The 20,376-nt window shown below is 45.7% G+C and overlaps 1 protein-coding gene across 4 annotated transcripts in view; it reads left to right on the top strand.

The window, feature by feature from the left end:
• The window catches only part of GRHL1 (grainyhead like transcription factor 1), a 48,649-nt gene that overhangs the window by 4,064 nt on the left and 24,209 nt on the right, over positions 1–20,376 (top strand). The window contains exons 2-9 of one of the 4 annotated variants that reach the window (XM_085574532.1): positions 43–216; positions 7,516–7,702; positions 10,704–10,774; positions 12,273–12,663; positions 13,414–13,490; positions 14,306–14,462; positions 14,914–15,025; positions 15,982–16,076. In XM_085574532.1, the coding sequence (XP_085430658.1) occupies positions 167–216; positions 7,516–7,702; positions 10,704–10,774; positions 12,273–12,663; positions 13,414–13,490; positions 14,306–14,462; positions 14,914–15,025; positions 15,982–16,076 (1,140 nt within the window). In that variant the 5' untranslated portion in view covers positions 43–166. Of the gene's footprint in view, positions 1–42; positions 217–3,892; positions 4,039–4,373; positions 4,532–7,515; positions 7,703–10,703; positions 10,775–12,272; positions 12,664–13,413; positions 13,491–14,305; positions 14,463–14,913; positions 15,026–15,981; positions 16,077–20,376 lie in introns of those variants that run through there. The other 3 variants (XM_021525420.3, XR_014953583.1, XM_085574533.1) reach the window with 3 other exon arrangements.

Raw genomic sequence — 20,376 nt, 5'->3', positions numbered from 1 at the left:
AACAGGCATATGTGAAAAATCTTTCACTGCTCCTTTTGCTAGGATGCTGCTGAATTGGTGGACAAGAGTAAGGATTACCAGAACAGGAGATGGAAGCTGGTGTCCTCATGTGAGGTTACTGCTGCCCTTGTTCAACTGCTAATGGCAGCATTTCCAGAGCCAGAACATGCCTCCTCCGCCCTTGGCATCTACATTCTGCCTCCAGCAGTACATGAGGTGATTTTAGAAGAAGATACAAGCACTTTCCTCTGGTAATCTCATATGGCTGCTCTCTATTGTAGCAGTACTCTGTGTCAGCTCATAGACCATCCCATTGTCCCAAAGCTGGTGGCTTTGCTCACCAGCTGCAGATCCTGCCATTGCTTTGTAACAATGCCACCCAAGCGTGTTCAGTGCCCATGTCACGATCCTGGGGTGCTTCTGTTGTGCTGTGTTGATATAAAATTGTGGCAAACCATTGTTTCCTGAACTGAGACCCAGGCCATTCATAACTCCTAACTGGGCAGCTGCGTGGCTTCTGTGCTGCAGGGCACAGTGGGTTGGTCAGGGAACAGTGGGCAGCAAAGGACCTGCACACACCGTCCTCTGGCTACACCAGTGTGGGCCCGTGTGGCAGGACCCATGGACACAGCAGGCACTCCCAGAGGAAACACAATATCAGCCAAAGGTGGTAAAGTGTTCGGTGAAACCGGACGACGTGCTAAACATTTTATCATCAGTAAAATTTTAGGTTTCAGGCTGACTTTTTGTAATATATAGGCTGCTGCAAAATAGGTAAATATATATTGTAGTAAATTCAGTGTCCTCAGTCTGGCTAATGGAACTGCATCTCTTGACCCTGAGTAGTTTATATCTTTTTAACAGTATTTACATTATCTTTAGGAATAAATACAAAATTAAAAGGGGAATCTTTAAGGAATGTTTGCAAGATTGCATATAAGGATATGACTAAAGTGGAAAGCAGACTGTTTCTTTGTTCAGTATCTCATACATTGTGCTTTCATTTATTGCTATACCTTTCTTCCATCTCTTTCTTACAAGGCATTTCCAGCTTCCTTGTCCACTGTTACTCATCTGTTTCTTTCCACTGTGCTTTCTTTTGCCTCAGTTTCAACTGAGTTTGTGGAAACTCTGTTTGTTTTTTTTTTTTTTGTTTTGTTTTGTTTTGTTTTTTTTTGTTTTGTTTTTAATCTCATTGATGTCTCCAGGCTTATTCTGCAAGGGTCAGTGATCAGCTTTAGGCTCACTTTTCCAGGTCTATCCTTAGCAGCCACAGGCCTGTTGGCAGAGGAGGAAAGCTTGTGTGGTGTGCTATGTAATGGAAAGCACAGCTTCCCTTCTCTTCACATCCAGCTCTGCAGCCCAGCTGTTGTATCTTAGGGTTTCACATTAAGCAAAAAGTATCTTGTTTTGACTCCCTGCTTTGTTTTGTGAAATCAAAAGTACTGCCACAAACCTGATGCAACTTGTTTGTTTATTACAAAGGTGTGAATGACCAGAGCATGTAGCTGATAATTATCAGGTATGAGATTTTAAACCCATATTTGTTAGGTAAGTCATAGCAGTAGCTAATTCTTGTCCAGAATAAAACCCAGTTTCTCTATACAGCAGTGTCAAAAGACAGACTGGGAAGAAGGGCAAGCATGATGGGACGGTGGTCAGCCTGATGGGTGCCAATGATGTATGTGTGGCAGGGTTCCTTCTGTGTTTTGAGTAGGATCCATTGAAAAGGAAAGAAATGCCTGAAGAGGGGAAGGAGAATGCTGAAGGAAGGACTGAGGCAGAGGGAAAGGTTAAGGGAAGGGCATGAGAGGTGGTGGAGAGCAGTGAATTTGAGGTGAAAGGGCTGAGAGAAGGAAGAAGTTGGAGGGAAGGCCAGTCAGCACAGGGCAAGGGAAGTCCTGCTAGAGCACTGCCCCACCGGGCTGGCATGGCTTTATGCCCCAGCCAAAGCTCTGCTAAATCCCTTTGTGCTTCTTGCCTGATTTTACGTGGTGGTGATGCAACCCAGTTAGTGACATCACATAAATACACCTACAAGTGGTGTTGCAGAGTCTAGATTGTGACCGGCAGATTAGTCAGCGGTGTCACAATCCGGTGTTTATATCATTGTCTCCTGAATGTGGAAGTGATTGCTGTGGTGATAACCAAGTTTTCATTGGTGGACCAGGCTGTTAAGAAAAGGCATGCCTTTTGCAGAGACAAACAGCTTTGAGTTATTTGGAATAAAATAATGGAAACCACAAGTTAAGTAGAAATATCAAGTGTGGCACATCACTGAGATTTTAGCAGATGGGGTGCAATATAAACATGTGACTGAACTCCAGCACGTCCTGCATCTGGGTCACCTATGGCTACAGGGCAGTATTATATTTTATTGTTAATGAAAAGTGTGCCCCATGCCAAAAATTGTGTCTGCACATCCCAGAATTCTATGAACAGGAGGAGGGAGCATGAGGAGTAATGCCACCTGAGAAAGTCAGCAGTCTTTCCCAGTATTTGTGATTTTGAGCTGGTTTTGTAATTTGTATCGGAAACAAAGCAAGTTATACTTGTTTGGAAAAATGTAACTTTTCAACCTCTTAATCAGATGACAGTATTTTTTTTCATATGTAAGATCAGATAAGAAATTTCTTCTATGTAATCTTGAATTAGATTTTAAAGATGGGTTGAAAATATAGAATACTTTTTATTGCATGTCATAAAGAACAATTTACATCAGTTAATTTCACTTTGTAGAGCAAGATCCTACTTTAGTATCGGTATTTATCTTTTGCCATCCTAATGGCAATGTTTGCAGATCCAAACAAAGCGTTTTGTTTTTAGAACACTAACTGTAATTCAGTCAGAGGATGTTAAGCAACTTCCAAAACTAGACCCTTAGTTAAAGTTTATCTTCAGTTTCATATTTCCTTCAGTTGGCTGGTTGAATTGTTCTTCTATAATTTTGCATTGGAGTATATCCTGTACAAATAGGGAAGAGATTTTGACCTAGAAGGAGAGACCTCTTATTAGTGAGCATACTTTTAAATTACAGTAACTATCTGAAGCATCTTGACATATGATAGATAGTACTGTTGCTATATGGGTTTGATTCAACTTGTTACTTAGACAAGCAACCTCCCACCCCTATTTCTCAAGGAGAAACTCAAGATCTTTCTGATTTACCTTCATGCATGCCAGTTTGGATAAATCTGATGTTTGTGATGTTGCTGGTAGTGTTACACTGGAGCATTTTGAAGCAGTTTCAGCATTAACCACATTATAAGTGTCCCTTGCTCCCAAACCCGGGTTGATCTGAGAGGCAGCGAATAACACATGGATCTGCTGCCCTTTAGCAGCCGATGCAGTGCTTGTGCAAATTCACAGCATCGATTAGGTTGGAAAAGATACCTGAGATCATCGAGTCCAACCTATGACCAAGCACCGCCCTGTCAGATGGACCAGAGCATTGAGTGCCACATCCTGCCTTTCCTTAAAAACTGCCAGGACAAGGTCACCACCTCCCGGAGCCCCCCATTTCAATGTCTAATCGCTCCTTCTGCAAAGACATTCCTCCTAATGTTCAACGTAAACCTTCCGTGGCACAGCTTAAGACTGTAGTAAAGATAATTCATATGATTGTGGCGAGTTTAGATTTTCCTAAGAGTGGATGTAGTAAATGAAAAAGAAATAAAGTTACATGGGAGGGGAGAGAGAGGAAGGGAATCCCATTTTTAGCGCGGAAGGCTGGCAGGGCGCTCCGGCCTGTCCCGCGCTCGGGGCTCTGTCCCGGCCCGCGGAGCCCTCACACCGCCGGCCCCGCCCCCGAGCGCGTCCGACCAATGGGGGCGCGGCGGCGCCGCCCCTCGGGCCGCGGCAGCCAATGGGAGGCGCGGCGCGGCGCGCGTCCACCTGCGGCTGCGGGAGCACCTGAGCGGGCGAGAGGAGCCGACAAAACCCGTCGGAGCGGCGGGTGCGCGGCGCTGCTCCTCCCGACCCGCCCGGCCAGTCCTGCCGCCCGCTGCCTCCGCCAGACATGACACAGGACTACGACAAGTGAGTGAGCCGGGCGGGGGCAGGAGTACCGCGTCCGGTCCGACCGGTGCTGCCGCCCCGCCGGGGGGCTGCGGCGAGAGGGGCTCGCCGCCCGGGGGCCGGGCCGGAGAAGCCGCTCTCGCCGGCCCGCCCGCCGCTCTCCCGGAGCAGTACGCGAGGTGCGGCGGGGCGGTGCGGGATGGCGGGGGGAGCGGGGGCCGAGCCCCGGAGGGAAGCCGGCGGCGCTGCGGGGGGACCCCGGCGGCCACCCCGCCCCGCGGGGCGAGCGCCGGGGCTGGGCCGGCTTTGAAACCCGACACCCGCAGCGAGGCGGGGGGCCGCCCCCCGCCCCGCCGGCCGCGCCTTAAGTGCGGGCGGCGGCGGCGGCCCCGCCGTCGGGAGGAGCTGCCGGGCCGAGGGAGCCGGGCTGAGCCCCCGCGCCGCTGCCCGGCGGCCGCAGCGGCCCCATGGACTTCTACGAGGCGCATCCCTCCGGCAAGGTGGACTTCGGCAGGTAAGGGCGGCTCCCGGCGAGCTCGGCTGCCGCGACCCCGGAGCTGGGGTCCTGAAAGAGTTAAGCTGAGCTCGAGGTGTGTTTATTCTGTAACTTCGTGGTGTTGAATACGAGACGTCGCCTTCAAGCGGATCCCAGGCTGTGCTTAAGGATTCGAGTCTGCTGCTGCACTTGTCACCGTGTCCATCTGCTGACAGTGGACACCTAAGCGCCAGAAAATGGGGTTGCTCTGAAGTAATTTGATTTCAAGAACCGATTTTAAAATTTCTATACTTTGAATTGGTGACTCAAATGCACTTCTCTCCTAGGGAATGTGTAGGATTTTAAACCCAACTTTTTGTTTCAACGTGCTACTTTCTAGGAAGAGGACTCCAATGCAGCAGCTCACTAACTCATGTCTCTGACTAGGATTTTTCATAGGTGTTTTTATTTCTAGTGATATTTAGTAGATGAGGTCGTAGCAATTTGGGTACATGCACTTCGCTTTTCTGGCGCACAGAGGCCAATGACAGAAATCTTCGGTTGTGCCTCAGCATTAGAGGTGTGCTCCGTGCAGGAGCAGGCACAGCTGCACTGCTCTGAATGTCACAGGGTAAGGTGCAGGGTGAGGGGCAGGACGCTGGTTCTGGATCAGTGAAGGAAGGTAGAATAGTTTCTGTGGTTTGAACACAGGACATCGCAGGCTGGGGAAGCCTCACAGGCAGAGAGTCTCTGCTTTTTGTAGTATTTCTCTGCTTCCAGTGTGGTCAAGTGGAAAGTAAAATTGGGAAATTATTAGAACTGCTGTATGAAGCTTAATTTTCTGCCTCTGCTGGACTTCTACTACTCTGTGAGCAGATCAGCATGGCAATTATGTTCTGAAACTTAGGAAAAAAAGATGTGTTTGCCTTCTCATATCAATATGTTCTTATTCTCCTGAAAGAAGCTGTGGTTCTCCTAAAGGATGGAGTTCCTGCCAAACACTGCGTTTCTTCATAATTCTGCAGATAACTTTTTCTATGCTTTTTTAGGTGGGTGGGTTACTTTTAGGGCAATGAGCATTGAATTTTAGAGTTTCAATAACAAAGAAATCATACAAAAATACATAGGTCTTGCATTCACTAGGCTTCTGGATAGTTGAGGCTTTTGTTCTCAGTATTTTTGGTTTTCTGATGATTTTCCCTTCCCATGTGAGTACTGTGTTCCTGGAGGGAATCGGCATAGTGGTCTTGGGAGCTCAGCAAAGCTGACTTCGCCCTTCAGCTTGGTGGGGATGAATCAAGGGAACTGCACCCAGGTTACTTCAGTTGCCCTTTCTCTGTGAGTTTAACTAGAGGATTTTCCCATTTGCTATGTTTATTTGAGGATTCTTTTATCATGTTGTGTAAGAACAGGAGCTTGTACAATGTCCCCAAAGAAAATTCTGCTTTGTGTTCTGTGGGTCGTCTCACTCCGATGGAAAGTTGCTGTCCTCTGCATTTGGGTGTCTGTCGGCAGGTGCACAAATGAAGACCTAAAGAAAGGGCTTGGTGCAAGAACTTGTCTCTTTTGTCATTTTTGTTTGCTCTTCTTCCAACTACATAATACTGATTTATAGCCACAGAGTGCTCTTACAAGTCCTGGAAACTCCCACTTGCTTTCAGTGCCTTCAGCTCAGCCAGGCTGTCCGATGGCAGCTCAGCCAGGGTGACTTGTGTAACTGATAAAGGGTCGAATGCATAATTTGCTTTGCAATCTTTTTGGTAGAAGGTGGTGATAAATGTAGGATACTGCTAAGCTGATTATAGTGATTAGAGTATTTCACAACTTTCTATTTCACAACTTTTTGTATTTGTAGTGTATTTTGGTCTCTAAATGTATCTGGGTAAATAGATGAAAAGAAGGCTTCCCTACTATGAAAAGGATGTGAAGGTGGTGAGGGCTTTTTGTGGGGTTAGTTGTTTTTAAATAATTACTTTTCTATTTTAACTATGGCAAATTCGCTAAAAATGTCAAATTTGGGATTAAGGAAAGTAAAAAAGCTTCCCCTTCTGCCCCAGCCCATCTGCAGTAAACTAATGTTAATCTTGCAATGGAAAGAAAACTGAACTAGTTTAAATGTAAGATTTAAAAATTAGCTTGAGTTAACTTAAAAGATGAAGCATATATTTTACCAGTAGAACCAATAGAAAAATATTAAGTTTTTATTCTAGGCTGTCAGGACAATGTTTTCTACACATCTTGCTTTTATCTGTGGACAAAATATCCAAGTCATTTTGGAGTTTGTTGGTACCCAGCGATCTCCAAATGTTCAGAGTAAACATAATTTTTTATATAGATACTAGAGCACAAAGGGAATAACTCAGATTTTTCCTTTTTCTTCACTCATCTGAGTGTGTTTCAAACTAGTGTGCTGGATTATTTCAACAGTAACCAGGCAGTAAGTTGTGGGTTTTTTCCCCTTGTCAGAAAAAAACCCGCTGCCAAATAGATTTGAACTCCCCTTTACTAATTTCCTTATGTCATCTGTACCTTATCAATAGCTTCTGGGTGGTGTTTTAAGATATGTTCTGAGAGTGAAAACACTTGAAAGCACTGGAGAAAAGAGATGTTTTGTTAATGCACGTTTTCTAGTTACACATGAGAACTGGATCAGGTTGTAGCTTGGCAGTTTTACATAGGATGTGCTGGAGGCTTTGTAGGTGTTTGGCTAGAAAGTGTGTAACTCTTTCTGGGTTGGGTTCAGAGCATGGGCAGGTCAGTTGTGCTCTTAACATGGCTTTGTCTTTTTGTAGAGGCTGGTGTAATCCATCTGAGTTTGGTCAAATTAATCCTGATTTACTCTGAGCATGAGTGAGATCAGAATTAAGTTTCTGGGCTTTTTGTGTTGACTAATCCTTGCAGTACACTGAATCAGAGTACGAATCCCATGAAACTGGGGCAGCTGATTTTGAAGAACTTTTGGAATGCTTCTCATGTGTTCTAACAGGTGGCTTTTTTTATTTCTTCTTTTTTTATGATTCAAGTAAAAGACCCGTGTTGGTTCTTCAGAATGACTCTCTCTACTCTCAGAGACGTCCTTACACCAATGAAGATGAGGCCTGGAAAACTTTTCTTGAAAATCCCCTCACAGCAGCTACCAAAGCTATGATGAGCATCAATGGGGATGAAGACAGTGCAGCTGCCCTCGGACTGCTCTATGATTACTACAAGGTAGATTGGCCTGGCTTTTCTCTGGGAGCAGCAGAGCTCATGTTCCACCTGTGGAAAAGTTGTCATTTGCTAGAGGATTTTACAGAAGCTGTGAACAGGTCACAAGGACTTTAAACCGTGTGGGTTTTAAATTGAAAAAGCCCTATGTCTCTCTTTCTGAAAATTTGTTTTATTTTTAGATCTGTAAAATAAGATCCCCTAGATCTTGATGTAAAAGTTAAGTAGCACTTTGCTGCTTTTCAACTTGAGTAGCACTTTTTCTGTTGACCCCAGGTTCTGCAAAAGGCAATGAGTTATAGAAATAGAGTGACACTTTAGGACTGTATTCCTGTCTGAATATAAATATGCATGGAGAAAGAAACTCCTTTTTCTCACATGATCCCTATTCTGGTGGACCTTTGGCTTTTGCTGGGGCTTTGTTGTGTTACTTTAGACTGAGCTGTGATACCAAGATATAATTACAGGTTTTTGGGGGTATGTGGGGCTGAAGTGTCCACCTGAAAGAGTTGCTGTCTGCATCCCTCCAACCCTCAGAGAGCTTCAGCTGCTGCAACCTGTTAATCCTTTGATAGCAGTGATTGTCTTCCCCAGTGTTCATGGTCTTCTCAGAGACCTGTGCCTTCCTAGGTGCCTGCAGCTGAACTGAGAAGTCAGATAATATTCTGGTCTGCATAGGGTGCCTTTTGCTGAGCTTTGTTTCCCAAATACCAAAAGTATAAGCTAGGGTAGTTATCTCTAGCCAGGTCAGTGGAGACCAGCAGGCATTTCCAGGCAGGGAGGGGTCCTGCTTGTGTTGAGACGCCTGTGTTATGGTGGCCTGGCTCACCAGGTGGAGATGCCTGTTTTTTCTTTGCTGAGCATGCAGGAAGGCCAGGAGGCTGACTTGGCTCTCCTACCTGGCACTTTGGCTTGTGTCTTTTAAAAAGAGTGAGTGCAGTTGCCAGCCTCTGTTATGTTCCTCAAGTACTAGGAGAGATTGCCTGGTGCAGACAAAACCCTTGCCTGCCCTTTTAAGAGTTGAATATGTCTTGCATATCAAAATATTCTTGTAATACTTACTATGGAGATTAACACTCCACACACACACGACAGATGCCACAGACTCACTGATGTGGCTGTTATTCAGATGGTTTTGTGAGAAAACTGCCTTTCTGCTTTGTGCCTGTGTTTACTATGCTTTTGGGGAAAAAAGAAATGAACAACAGCTTTCACCAGAACTATTTTAATCCACAAGATCAATTTTGATTTCTAGACCTGTAGATTACAAAAAGAATGCTGATGTTGATCCTTTATGCTTGGCAAAGCAGAAGGGATTTACTGTACATTAATGTCTAATTCAGGGTTTCCTCTTACATTTGGGTATCAGTGGGTGTACAGAAAAAATTGGTGGAAGAAAACAGGTATGCTGCACACTTGGGTAAAGCAGAATGGCTGGAGGTTGAAAGGTTTATTGAGGGCTGTTATGGAATAATGTTATAGGGAGATGACGTTGAGGCATTTCTAACACGCCCCCTCTGCATATTAAAGGCAGCTGGTGAGATCACCTTCCTATAAAAAAACAAAACAGTAAAACCAAAAAATTTTTATTTCCTTCCATTTAACTACTGGGCTTGCTCAACTGTGGTTAATAAGGCCTTATAGGAAACAAATTTTTGATAACAGTTCTTTTGGGAGTGTTGGCCAAATACAGCTTGGAAAACTCTTCTTTTATGGTGACTAGTTAGTGTTGGCCTCCCAGCAGTCTCCAGCTAGAGATTCTCCAAATTTTGCTGGTTACTGTGCGAAATTGAACAGTTCTGGTGTTTCTGGGGATTCCAGGTTATGTGTAAGAATGAGGACATAGTTTTCAGTCAGGGCTGTGTAGAGAAGAGCACTGTTGGTGCTGGTGTGCCCTCAGCCTTTGCCTCGTGCTGAAGTGGTTCCCCACCCTGGACCCAGGCTGGCAAATGGAGGCAGATCTGAACAGGCTTTGGTGAACCAGAGTGGTGGGAGTTTACTCCTCCATATATACACCAGAAGATGTTTGCTTTACCTGTTCAGGAGGCGTGATGAGGGTGACAGAAGTCCTGGGCCTTACGTGTGGGTTGGCAGAAGAGCTTGTGTAGACTTGCAATGTGGCTGAGGGGACCAGAGCACCACGGGCTTGTACCAGCAGCTGTAAGGGCTGTTTGGGTTGCTGGGGTGCTGATTATGTGCTCCACGCAAGGAATTGAGCCACCACAGCTCCAAGAGTTCCCCTTCTACTGTGTGCCTTGGTATTGCAGTGCAGCCAGGAAAATGGCACATGTCTGGGCAAGGTGACTTGTTTGATTGATGTCTTTTCAGGGCAAATCCTGTCCATGGCATAAAATACAAGAAGCAGTACTGAGCTGTCTTAAATCCAGAGTGCTGGTTACATTTTGTTTATAAAGGGTTTGATATAGTTTGGACCAGTATGTTTTATGTGGCCATGTACAAATATGAGCTGTAGTGTCTCAATATGCTTATTGGACATGGTGCTCCCCAAATTCTCTGATCACTGAGGAGAAGGGAGAGCCTCAAGTGATCTTAGAGGGAATGGCCTAGAGAGCATGTGTCCTTAGGGAAGTGGAACAGCATCCTTTCACAAGCTTTGAGCTCATTCAGAAGCTGAACTCTCCCAGCCTGCAGAGGTGAGAACCTGCACTGCCAGCAAACCTTGGGAAATCTCCTCTTGGTCCTGCTCACCCCAGGGCAGGTGCTCCAGCCATGGATGATTGTTTTCTGCACTGGTATTCTCTCCACCTGGTACTGGCAAGAGCTCAGGGCTGACACAGGTGACCGAGTTGGCTACATTGGGATCTGTGGGGCATCTCCTGGGGCTGCCCTGGCATCCCAAAGCCGTGTGAACATGGGTTAAGCTGTAATGCAAGTAGTGACTGGCATCCAAAGCAAGACTTCCTTAATTTTACCAAATTTTAAGGAGCTATTTTTTTTTGTAGGGGAGGAAGAATGGAATTATAGTATGTCTTAAATTTCTCAGGTTCCAAGGGAAAGGAGATCTTCAACAGCTAAGCCTGAGGTAGAACATCCTGAACAAGACCATAGCAAAAGGTATTATTTTTTATTATTGCTTCTCTATTTCCTCCTTTCCCTCCTAGGCCATCAGAGCTGCTGAAAGAAAGTAACTTGCTGCACTGTGGTGATGTGCTGGGAGAGAGAAATTGTGAGCTTTTACTCTATGCCTCAGATTCCTGTGTTGCCCCAGGAACAGGATGGGGATTGAGCCGTGGTGTGGAGAGTTGAGGCTCAAACTGCTGCTCAGTGCCATTCTGCTTTTAGTGTGCTGGTGTCATATAGTCAGCCTAGCAAAAGCTGCTCTCTAAAATTAGGCAACCTGGTAGCACAGGCACCCCCCCCCAGGCTGCGGTCACTGGTGACACTTCATTTTTCATGCAGTTAACTTCAGTTGCTCTCTGCTGATTTTTGTTCTCGGGTACTAGCAGCATTACTGTGTCATGCATGAGCCAGTTGTGAAGCACTTCAAAGTGCCTGTGATTTGGTTTTGTATTGTCTGGGGACTTCCTTTGTATCTTGTGGAACTTCTGTCCTGCTTCCCCTACCTGCCTTCTCTCTCTTGTGCCTTCCAAGCAGATGATAGTGATTAGGTGTTTATAACAAATGGGAGGTTCACTCAAGCCAGACTTGCACTCCTACCATCCTCTTCCTTTGGACAGACTAGAATGCTTTAAGGACTTGAGATGAGGTTTTGTGGTCTGGCTGAGCTGATTGAATGACTTGTTGTCAAGAAGAGCAGGCTGGTTCCCAGCTATGTATTCCCACTGCTCCTCTTGAACCAGATTGGGTCTCACACTGATTCATTACCAAACAGGGAAAGAAACGGTGGCTAGTTTTCTGCCAGCCAGGCAAGCTGAACTGGCTCACCAAGGAGGCAAGGGAATGTCTGAATTGGTGTAAAGGAGGGGGCAGGACCACTTTGTGGGGAGGGAGAAAGAGAGGGCAGGCTGACTTGGTGGTTACTAGCTATGAGGTCAGCTCAGCCACAGATCTCGGTGTTGTCCTGGCAGAAGTGAGTGTGGTGGGGTGGAGAGTGGCAAGTTATGCAAACCACTCCCAGGAATCTTGGCACAGATTTTCTTGGGGGGATGTGCATGAAAGGAGGGATGTAATTTTCCTATTAGTGCTTCCTGGATGGTGCACAGTCCTGGGGCAGAGGAGCAGCAACCTTGCTGTCAGTCCTTCTCCCTCTGCCAAAGAGCAGCTTCGTGGAGCCTGCGTGTGCCAGTGTGTGGTGGGAAGTGCTTAGTTTTGGACTGCTGTTTTACAAGCTGTGAGGATCTGGGATGTGAACCCTCACCCTTTGCTCCAGGGTAATTACTCTCCAAGGTGGGATGATTTACAGTGAGAGAGGAGTTATGGGAGATTTTTCAATGAGTTTCTCAGCTTTTCAGGTTAGGATTGAGCTGTTCTGTACAAGCAGGAGAGTTTGTGTCAGCTGTCCTTGTCCAAAAAGTTGAAAGTCTTTTCTAGCACTTGGGTAATGAGAAAATAAGCCATATAATTTATGCCTGATTTTTTTTGCCCTTTTAAGGAACAGCATCCCAAACGTGACAGAACAGTCGCTCATTTCTGCTGGAGAAAACAGGGTCCAGGTTCTGAAAAATGTGCCTTTCAATATTGTACTTCCGCATACCCCCCAGATGGGCATGGACAAGCGAGGCCACCTCACAACCCCAGACACAACGGTCACCGTTTCCATTGCCACGATGCCCACGCACTCCATCAAAACGGAGACACAGCCCCATGGCTTTGCCGTGGGCATCCCACCCAGCGTGTACCACCCCGAGCCGCCCGAGCGCGTGGTGGTCTTCGACAGGAACCTCAATCCCGACCAGTTCAGCTCCAACACCCAGCCTCAGAACTCCCAAAGGCGAACGCCAGACTCCACCTTCTCGGAGACTTTCAAGGAGGGTGTGCAAGAGGTACCAGGAGAGGCAGCTGCTCTGTGTGTGTGTGTGTGTGTCTTGATCTGGATGGAGAGATCCAGTTCTGTCTTTAACTGGTCTTGTTACATGAGTCAGAAATCTGTCCAGTGGCTTAGAAATAGGTTTTCCCAGAAAAGTGCATAATTAAAACTTAGTAAATAAAACCTTCACAGCATGAAATCATTATCAAATTGAATGACTAATCTTACTAGTGACAGAGGCTTTGGCTTGCAGTGTGGAAATAGTTGTCTCGATCCATAGAGCCAGGTTTTGCAAGAGTTCAGCACTCTGTGGTGCCTTTGCAGGTACCAAAGTGAAGTGACTGTATGTAAGCTTCCTTGCTGCCAGTTTCTAGGTGTGGTGTGTATCCGTAGAAAATAGTTGGATTATATAGGGCCCTTGAGTGAGAAAAGCTGAGGTTTTGTTTTATGATACCAACTAAAAATAACAACATAACCATGTTTTGATTTTTAAGCAAAACCTCAAGGAGCTGTGTAGATATGCCCTTTGAGATTTGGGAAAGTCTTAAAATTTTGTCTTAAGCTGACTTGGAAGCTTAAGGCTTGCTTAGTTGACACCCAAAAGTTTTGGATTAAAACACTATTCAAGTGTCCTGTTTGTTGAAACCAAAAATCAGTTGTTATCTTGTGAACAATTTGCCTGACAGAAGTTCTGTGGTAAGGAGTATCTATTTACTATTGACTTCTCTTTTTGCTGCAGTGTTAATTGTTGTTTTGTCTACTCCAGGTTTTCTTTCCTACTGAGCTGAATCTCCGAATGGCCAACATGAATTCAGAAGATTATGTTTTTGACAGCATTTCTGGGTAATGATTTCAGGCTCCCATATGCCCGTATTCTCCTATTCTCTTAGTTGTCCATGAGCAAGCGATACAACTCATGCCAATTTGCACTGAGTCACAGTTGGATGGGAGGGGGGTTGGGGGTTGTGGGTCTCAAACCCACAATTATGTCTGCTAATTTGAATTTCACAGTTGAAAATGGTAGCTGTAAAGATACAACTGGATCTTTAAAGAAAACAAATACTTTAAGGGAAACTACCTAGAGGACTGGAAATACCACCCATCTTCAGTAATGGTCCTTGCACCAAATCTGTGTGCTGTGGGAAGGGGCAATACTATCTGGAAGTTTGCTTCCAGCTGTGCCCCTCTCCTTGGTGTGCTTGTCTTGCTCTCAGTCTGCTGGAAATCTACAGCAAAAATAGGAGAAATAAAACTCACCTAAACTCCAGAGGAGGGGAGCAAATTAGTTGTTTGGTAGTTGCAGTTGACCAAGAGGGTGATGGCCACAGAGTAGCTTATTAGCTTGTGCATTTAATTAAATTGCTAATAGATGCTTCTCTATTTGGTGAGGGTAGCTTGCTGCTCTCAGCCTGAGTAGGGATCTTTCAGTCTTGCCTGCTGATGTATCTTGGGATTTACCTTGCCAAGAACTTCTCTTAAATGTTCATTCATGAAGGAAATGGTTGAAAAGGGGACTCATCCTGTTTTCCAACTTCTTTGCTTGTTGATGGCTTAATGAGTCAGCTAACAACTTTGGAATTTCTCCAAATTAAATGTGGGATGTTTAATCAGCTTTCCAGGAAAATGCCTTAGCAATCACTACCCTCTTCACTCTATAGGAATAACTTTGAATACACTCTGGAAGCCTCCAAGTCCCTCCGACAGAAGCCTGGGGACAGCACAATGACTTACCTGAATAAAGGTCAATTTTACCCAATCACACTGAAAGAAGTCAGCAGCACTGAAGGAATTCATCACCCCATCAGTAAAGTCCGAGTGAGTGGCAGCCCTTGTGGTTTCTTGGGGACGAGGGTGTGTATGATGGTAACCTTAAACTCTCCAAAGTGCAGCAATCTAGACCAGAGCATCAGCACAAAGGCCAGCTGAGCTGTGTTCTTACGTCAGTGTTCGTTCCTTTGCTGTCCACCTACTGCCAGACCAGCCCATCCTGGCTCAGACTGTTAAGAAGCGGTGTCAGCACTTGTGTAAAGATGATGCAACACCTGAAATGAGATCCCTGAATCTAGTTAGGAGAGCAGTTCTGCTCATCTCTGTTTATGACCCAGAAAGTGCTGTTGTCTGCCTTCCTGTTTGGCAGCAGTGTGCCAGGCAAACTGTAGTGCCTCAAGTGAAAAAGCCTAAAGCTCCAAACCAAGTGTACTCTCTGGCCATTGCTCTATTTCTCTTTGTTTGCTTTTTTTTTTAATCTTTTCCTCTCTCCTTTCAGAGTGTCATTATGGTTGTGTTTGCTGAAGACAAAACAAGGGAAGATCAACTCAGGCACTGGAAATACTGGCACTCAAGACAGCACACAGCCAAACAAAGATGCATTGACATAGGTAAGGAACACTCTCATTGCTTATGTCAGACTTAAGACATAATTCCTTGGCAAGGTTCAGTTTTCTGCTAAAGCTTTGTTATTTTAAGGAACTTCTGGATCCCTCTCTCTGCTCTCCATAGCTTTGCTGAAAGTCCAGAGACAGTTTGTTGTTGGAGCTAATGCTATAGTTTTTAGGACTCATTAAAGAAGCTGATTTTTTGGAGGATTTTGATTGGTGGGGTTTAGGGTTTTGTATTGGGAGATCCAACAGTCCCCTCCAGACAACAGGTTTTTTTAGAATATTCTGGTGTTTGTAGCTAAATCACAGGTTGCAGTCTCAGTGGCTGTCCTAAATAGTGTTTTAATTCAAAGGATAAGATCCTTGTAGAAATACCTCAAGACTAATGATCCTCCTTCCCACAGCTTTGCTCACAACTCGTCTTTGGTACATGTAAAAAAAGAAGACACTGCAAATTTCCACTTGCCTCCAGACAAGGCTGAGGCTGGCTGGGTTCCAGCCTGCTCTGGCTGAAGGCTGGGCTGTACTCCTCGTCCCTTCCTTCTGTGAATCAAAGCAGGGATTAATCACCTGGCTCTTAAAGCAGACGCGCATGCAAATCTTTGTTTGTTATTGAAGGAGTTTTATTGAGAGCTTATGTCCTTGCCATACAGGGTAGAGTTTCCCCGCACATAGCACAGAACACCTCACATTTGGGATATGCCTTTGTTGATGGAGTTTCTAGTTTCATTTTTTTGCAAGTCCCATTTTGCTTTTTCCTTCTGTTTGTTGAGGGTTTTTTTGTGTGTGTGAGCGCCATTTCCAGGCTCTTTAAAGATGTATTCTTAAGGGACAGTTCAGCTTTTTTTTGCCCCGAAGGGGCTGCTGAAGAATTACAGTTTCTGTCTGCTTCATGGGATTAAGGACTCAGGTAGTATCTCCTCTTCCTCTCCCTCATGAGCCCTTCTTTCCAACAGCTGACTACAAGGAGAGCTTCAACACCATCAGCAACATTGAGGAGATCGCATACAACGCCATATCCTTTACCTGGGACATCAACGAGGAAGCAAAGGTATGTGACCACGATTGTATTTCCTGTCCTTTTAGCAGATTCAGGGGCTGGGGGAAGGGAAGGGTGTGTGGCCTACCTGGTGATTAGCATGTAACAAGTTTGTTTACGCTCTTACATTAGGCAAAACCTTCTGGCTGTTTCTTAAGAGGGTTTGCATGTGCAACTGGGAGAGCTTTGCAACTGCTTTAGGGTTCTTGGCAGGAGTGCCTGCCTGAGAGACAAGTACTGGCAGAAGGAAGCAGGAGCGTTTCCCGAGCAGATGAAGTGGTGCGGGAGGTGTGATGGAGCGGAGCTGGGCTTGGCAGCGAGCGCGGCCTCCCCGAGGATGCCCGCGGGAGGCTCTAGCCATGGGCTCGCCTTCCACCAGAGAGGGAGCAGCTGTGGCCTCCGAGCTCCCAAAGCATGCGTTGCTTAAACCGCAGATCCCAACACCCAGTGACCTATTTCAAACTAGAACAACCTCCTGGTGAACTCTGGTTTGATCTTTCCTCAGAACTGTGGGTGCATTTGTAAGTGTGTAGGTACAGGAAGCTTCCCTAGCTAGTAGCTAACTACAGCTGTTTGAGCCACTCTGACTTCTGGGAAAGGCTTGTGTGTCTTCTAGGTTCAAGGAAGCCGGTGGAAGTGTGGGGCCAACTCAGTTCTAAAGGCATTTCTCATTGGTTAGTTGCTGGAGTCAAAGTGTAGTTTTCTTTTGAGAATTTCATTACTGCCTGGGTTTTCTTTAAAAATTGGGAATGGTTTATGTTCATTTTTGGAAACTGCCTGTTTGCTTGGCAGTACTAGTAGTCACCAGCATCATGGGGAAAGATACTGATGGCTGCAGAGTGCCATGTCCAGGGAGAGCCTGGCTTAGGGGGACGTGGGAACTCTGAGCAAAGAACACAGCTCCTTCTCTCGAGCTGTGTGTGCTCCTGCTCTGCAGGAGGAGCAAAGACTGGTGTCACTGCACGGAGCTCTCTGTCACCACAAACTATGCTCTGTCCTGCACAAGGGCCATGGAGAAAATGTTGTATGGGGACTGCTGTTGGGTTTCAGCTCTGTGGGAGGAGTTTGGAATGCTTAGCAGACAGCGGTGAGGAGCTTCTGTATGCTGCTACTGAAAGTGCTACTTTGTGGGACATTACTTTTGCGGCTGGTGTTGGGTGCCAGGATTTCCTTTTCACCAGATTTGGCTTCAGTCAAGTTGAGAGGGCTGGCAGGGAGGGCCTTACCTCCTGGAGGATGCTAAAAGGCTAACATGATCTCTAAAACATGAAGCACTTCACTTTGTGAACAAACAAAAGAGCTGTCAAAAGGAGTCAGTAAGTATTATCCTGCTGCCATAGCAAGTCAAACATTTAACAAACCCAGGTAGTCAGTGTCTATGAGGTATGCAAAGGATTAGGATTTGCACACAGGGGTGGATCACGCAGACAGAACAATGCAAGTCCTCAAGGAGCTGGAAGTGCTTTCTGCAGCTGCCTCTCTGCTGGCTGAGCCACTCTGCGGCACTGGGGATAGGCCATTAACTCAGGAGCAGGGCTCACAGCTGGTGCTGAGGACTCTGTGGCTGCCCCAAGGAAAGCCCTCCCTTCCTACGAGATGGCAATTGCCAAGCTACTCTACAGATCTCTGAATGAATAGTTTCAGTCTATAATGAAATTGCCAATAGCATCTTGAAAAGATCTAAGGACACTCATGGTAATATTTCACCTTGGGGCTGAACTTCATGGGATGAAGTGGTGTGGGGAGCTGTGAGACAGACTGATTTTTTTTTTTTAGCTACAGAGGCAAATTTGCCTCCAGATTCACACTCTCAGTGTGCGAGATCCATATACTGTGAGTCCTGGTTTATATGAACTTTCAGAGAGGAGTGTTGATACCAAATGTGCAAGCCTTGACTCTTGGGATCAGAATCATATTAAGACAAAAATACCCTCGAATTCAGTATTTTAAAAATTGGCCTTTTTGGCAAGAACTTCATGTGCTTAAGTGTCTGTTTAACTTCATTTTTTCCCTGAGTGGATGTGTTTTGTCAGTGATAGAATTTCTCACCAGAAGAGCTGCAGTTCTTTCTCTGCTTCTGTGATCTTATCAGGAGATGTCTGAGCCAATTTCAACAATTTTTATTGCATGGTTCATTTACCTTGTATGCTCTTGCTCTCTCTTTTCCTTTCCCTCCCTGCCCCCCAACCCCTGACAGCAGTCCTAAAGTATATGAATAAAGCAAGGAATAGATAGAGGTGAGTTTCTGATGTTACAGAAATTCCTTCACAATAATAAATACAGTGTTTATATTTAATGACAGCAGAAGTGCTGCACAGACAGTATATTTAACTAGCCAGCAAGCCTTGATCATTAGAAATTTGCTTCCTGAGCCCTGGAGTTACCTGGACCAGAGCCAGGTGATTCTTCTGGGCTTGCTGCTTCTGCCATTTCCCTCTTTCTTTTGCTTCCAGTTTGCTATGGAAATGATTTGATCCTGTGCAGCCATGTTAGATGGGAGGTGATGAGGCCCTGTGTCTGTTCCTCATTTGGACATGCAGGGTATGTGTCAGATTTAAGGCAGAAATAGCATATTGCCACAAGGAGTTGCCCTTAGCAGCTCTGGGACTATGTACTTACCTTCTTGTGGGGATATACAGGAATATTGCACCTCTGCCACTGTGTCTGTTCAGGAAGGTGTCACCTGCCTGAGAGTGCTTTGCCAGTGCCCTTAGGGGCACTAAGGGGGTTTAGTAAACTGCACCTTTCTGGTGAAGAAACACTCTTTTCATACAATACAAGTCATCTGCTCCTTCTGTAGCAAGGAAAATTCTCTGGATTTTGTAGGAACCCCCACCTGGTTCAGGGGTCCTGTGTGGTGGTAAAGTCTCTCCTCCAACCCGTGCCTCCAAAGAAAGACTCTGCAGCCTCTTGTTGTTCGGTCTCAAGGCAGTTTATTGTTAGTTGTCTAAAAGATTGTCTTTTCGGGCTGCGGCTGTTTGGTCAGCAGCCCAGGCAGACACACACACACTCCTGGCACCCTCACTGTCTGCTGTCTTCTTCTTCTCTCCCCCTGCCCAGGGCTGCTGCTATCTTTTATATGATATATTACGTGTTACATGTTTACAGTTATATATAATACCTACTACCTATATTACAATGTGCTTTTCTACTCTTAACCAATCCATAAGTGCCAGCATCACCAAGAACATGGAGGCAAAGAAGAAGGAGGAAGAACAGGATCAGCCCACTTTCCTCCATATTAGAACTTCTGACCCCCATGTACAAAGTAAAAACCCCCCTGTACAGGTGCTAAAACCCCCCTGTACAATACTAAAAATTTTTCCCCTCTTCTTTGTAACTGCTTCTACTATACTATCTAACCCTTTGTGACTTGTTCCACCTTCAAAGTTGGTAACTCATTCCATGGCTCAAACTCAAAATCACAGCTCACAGCTGTTTCCAGCTGCTTGCCAGGGTCTAAAATGGTTCTGACCAAGGCCTGAAACCTCCAAAAATGTCTGAGGGACATTTTGAGTTCCAACAGGATTTCACAGCTGTGGATTTGTGGGATGGAAAAAGGATGTTTGAGATGCCCTTAGTAACAAGTATTTCCCAGTTGCATTGTGCTGGGAGAGCTGAGAGCAGGGCCAGGGCTCTAGTTGCTGGACACATTGGACAGGCCTGGCTCTGCACGGCTGGAGTTGTCCCACAGCTGCCTGCATTGCTGTGCTGTTCGTGAGCCCTTGGCTGTAGAAATCAAGGGTATTTCATGCATGACAGACACTTCCCACTCTGGGACAGACCGTGTCCACGGATTTCAGAGCAAATGTGCTTTTTTCTGGTAGCTCCTCTCTGCCCTCTTCTGTTGTTTTGGGATATCACAGGAGCTGCTGGAAGCAGCTGCTTCACAGCAGAGGCTGGTTTAAGTATTCTCTGACCTTTGCAAGAGTGTGTTCAAGCTGGAAAAGGGGCCATGATCCAAAGCCTCCTTGCTCTGAGACAGTGAAGGGAACAAGGGATGGGGAGGAAGGCCAGGCTTTGAAAGAGGAAACTTGCCCTGAAGAGGTGCTGTTGAGATTTGAAGGAGAGTGAGGTCGGGATTAGAAAGATTGTCAGGAGACACTACAAAGTAGGGAAGCAGTGATTCAGGTGGGCTTTCAGATGTCTGTATTAGAGATGAGATCTGATCCCATCACCTGACAGAGCAGGGGAAGGGAATAGTTGAATGGGGAGACAATTATGCTTTGTGAGAAGAAAAGGGAAGAGGGTGGACTAGAAAATTAGTTGATGAACTGGTGGATTGTTGAATGGGGTATTTAAGAAAGCCAGT

This window comes from Lonchura striata, chromosome 3 (genome assembly GCF_050655825.1).
Source record: "Lonchura striata isolate lonStrDom1 chromosome 3, ASM5065582v1, whole genome shotgun sequence".
In the NCBI taxonomy this organism is placed as follows: domain Eukaryota; kingdom Metazoa; phylum Chordata; class Aves; order Passeriformes; family Estrildidae; genus Lonchura; species Lonchura striata.
The sequence above is the reverse complement of the archived record's forward strand: the minus strand, read 5'-3'. Positions and strand labels throughout refer to the sequence as shown.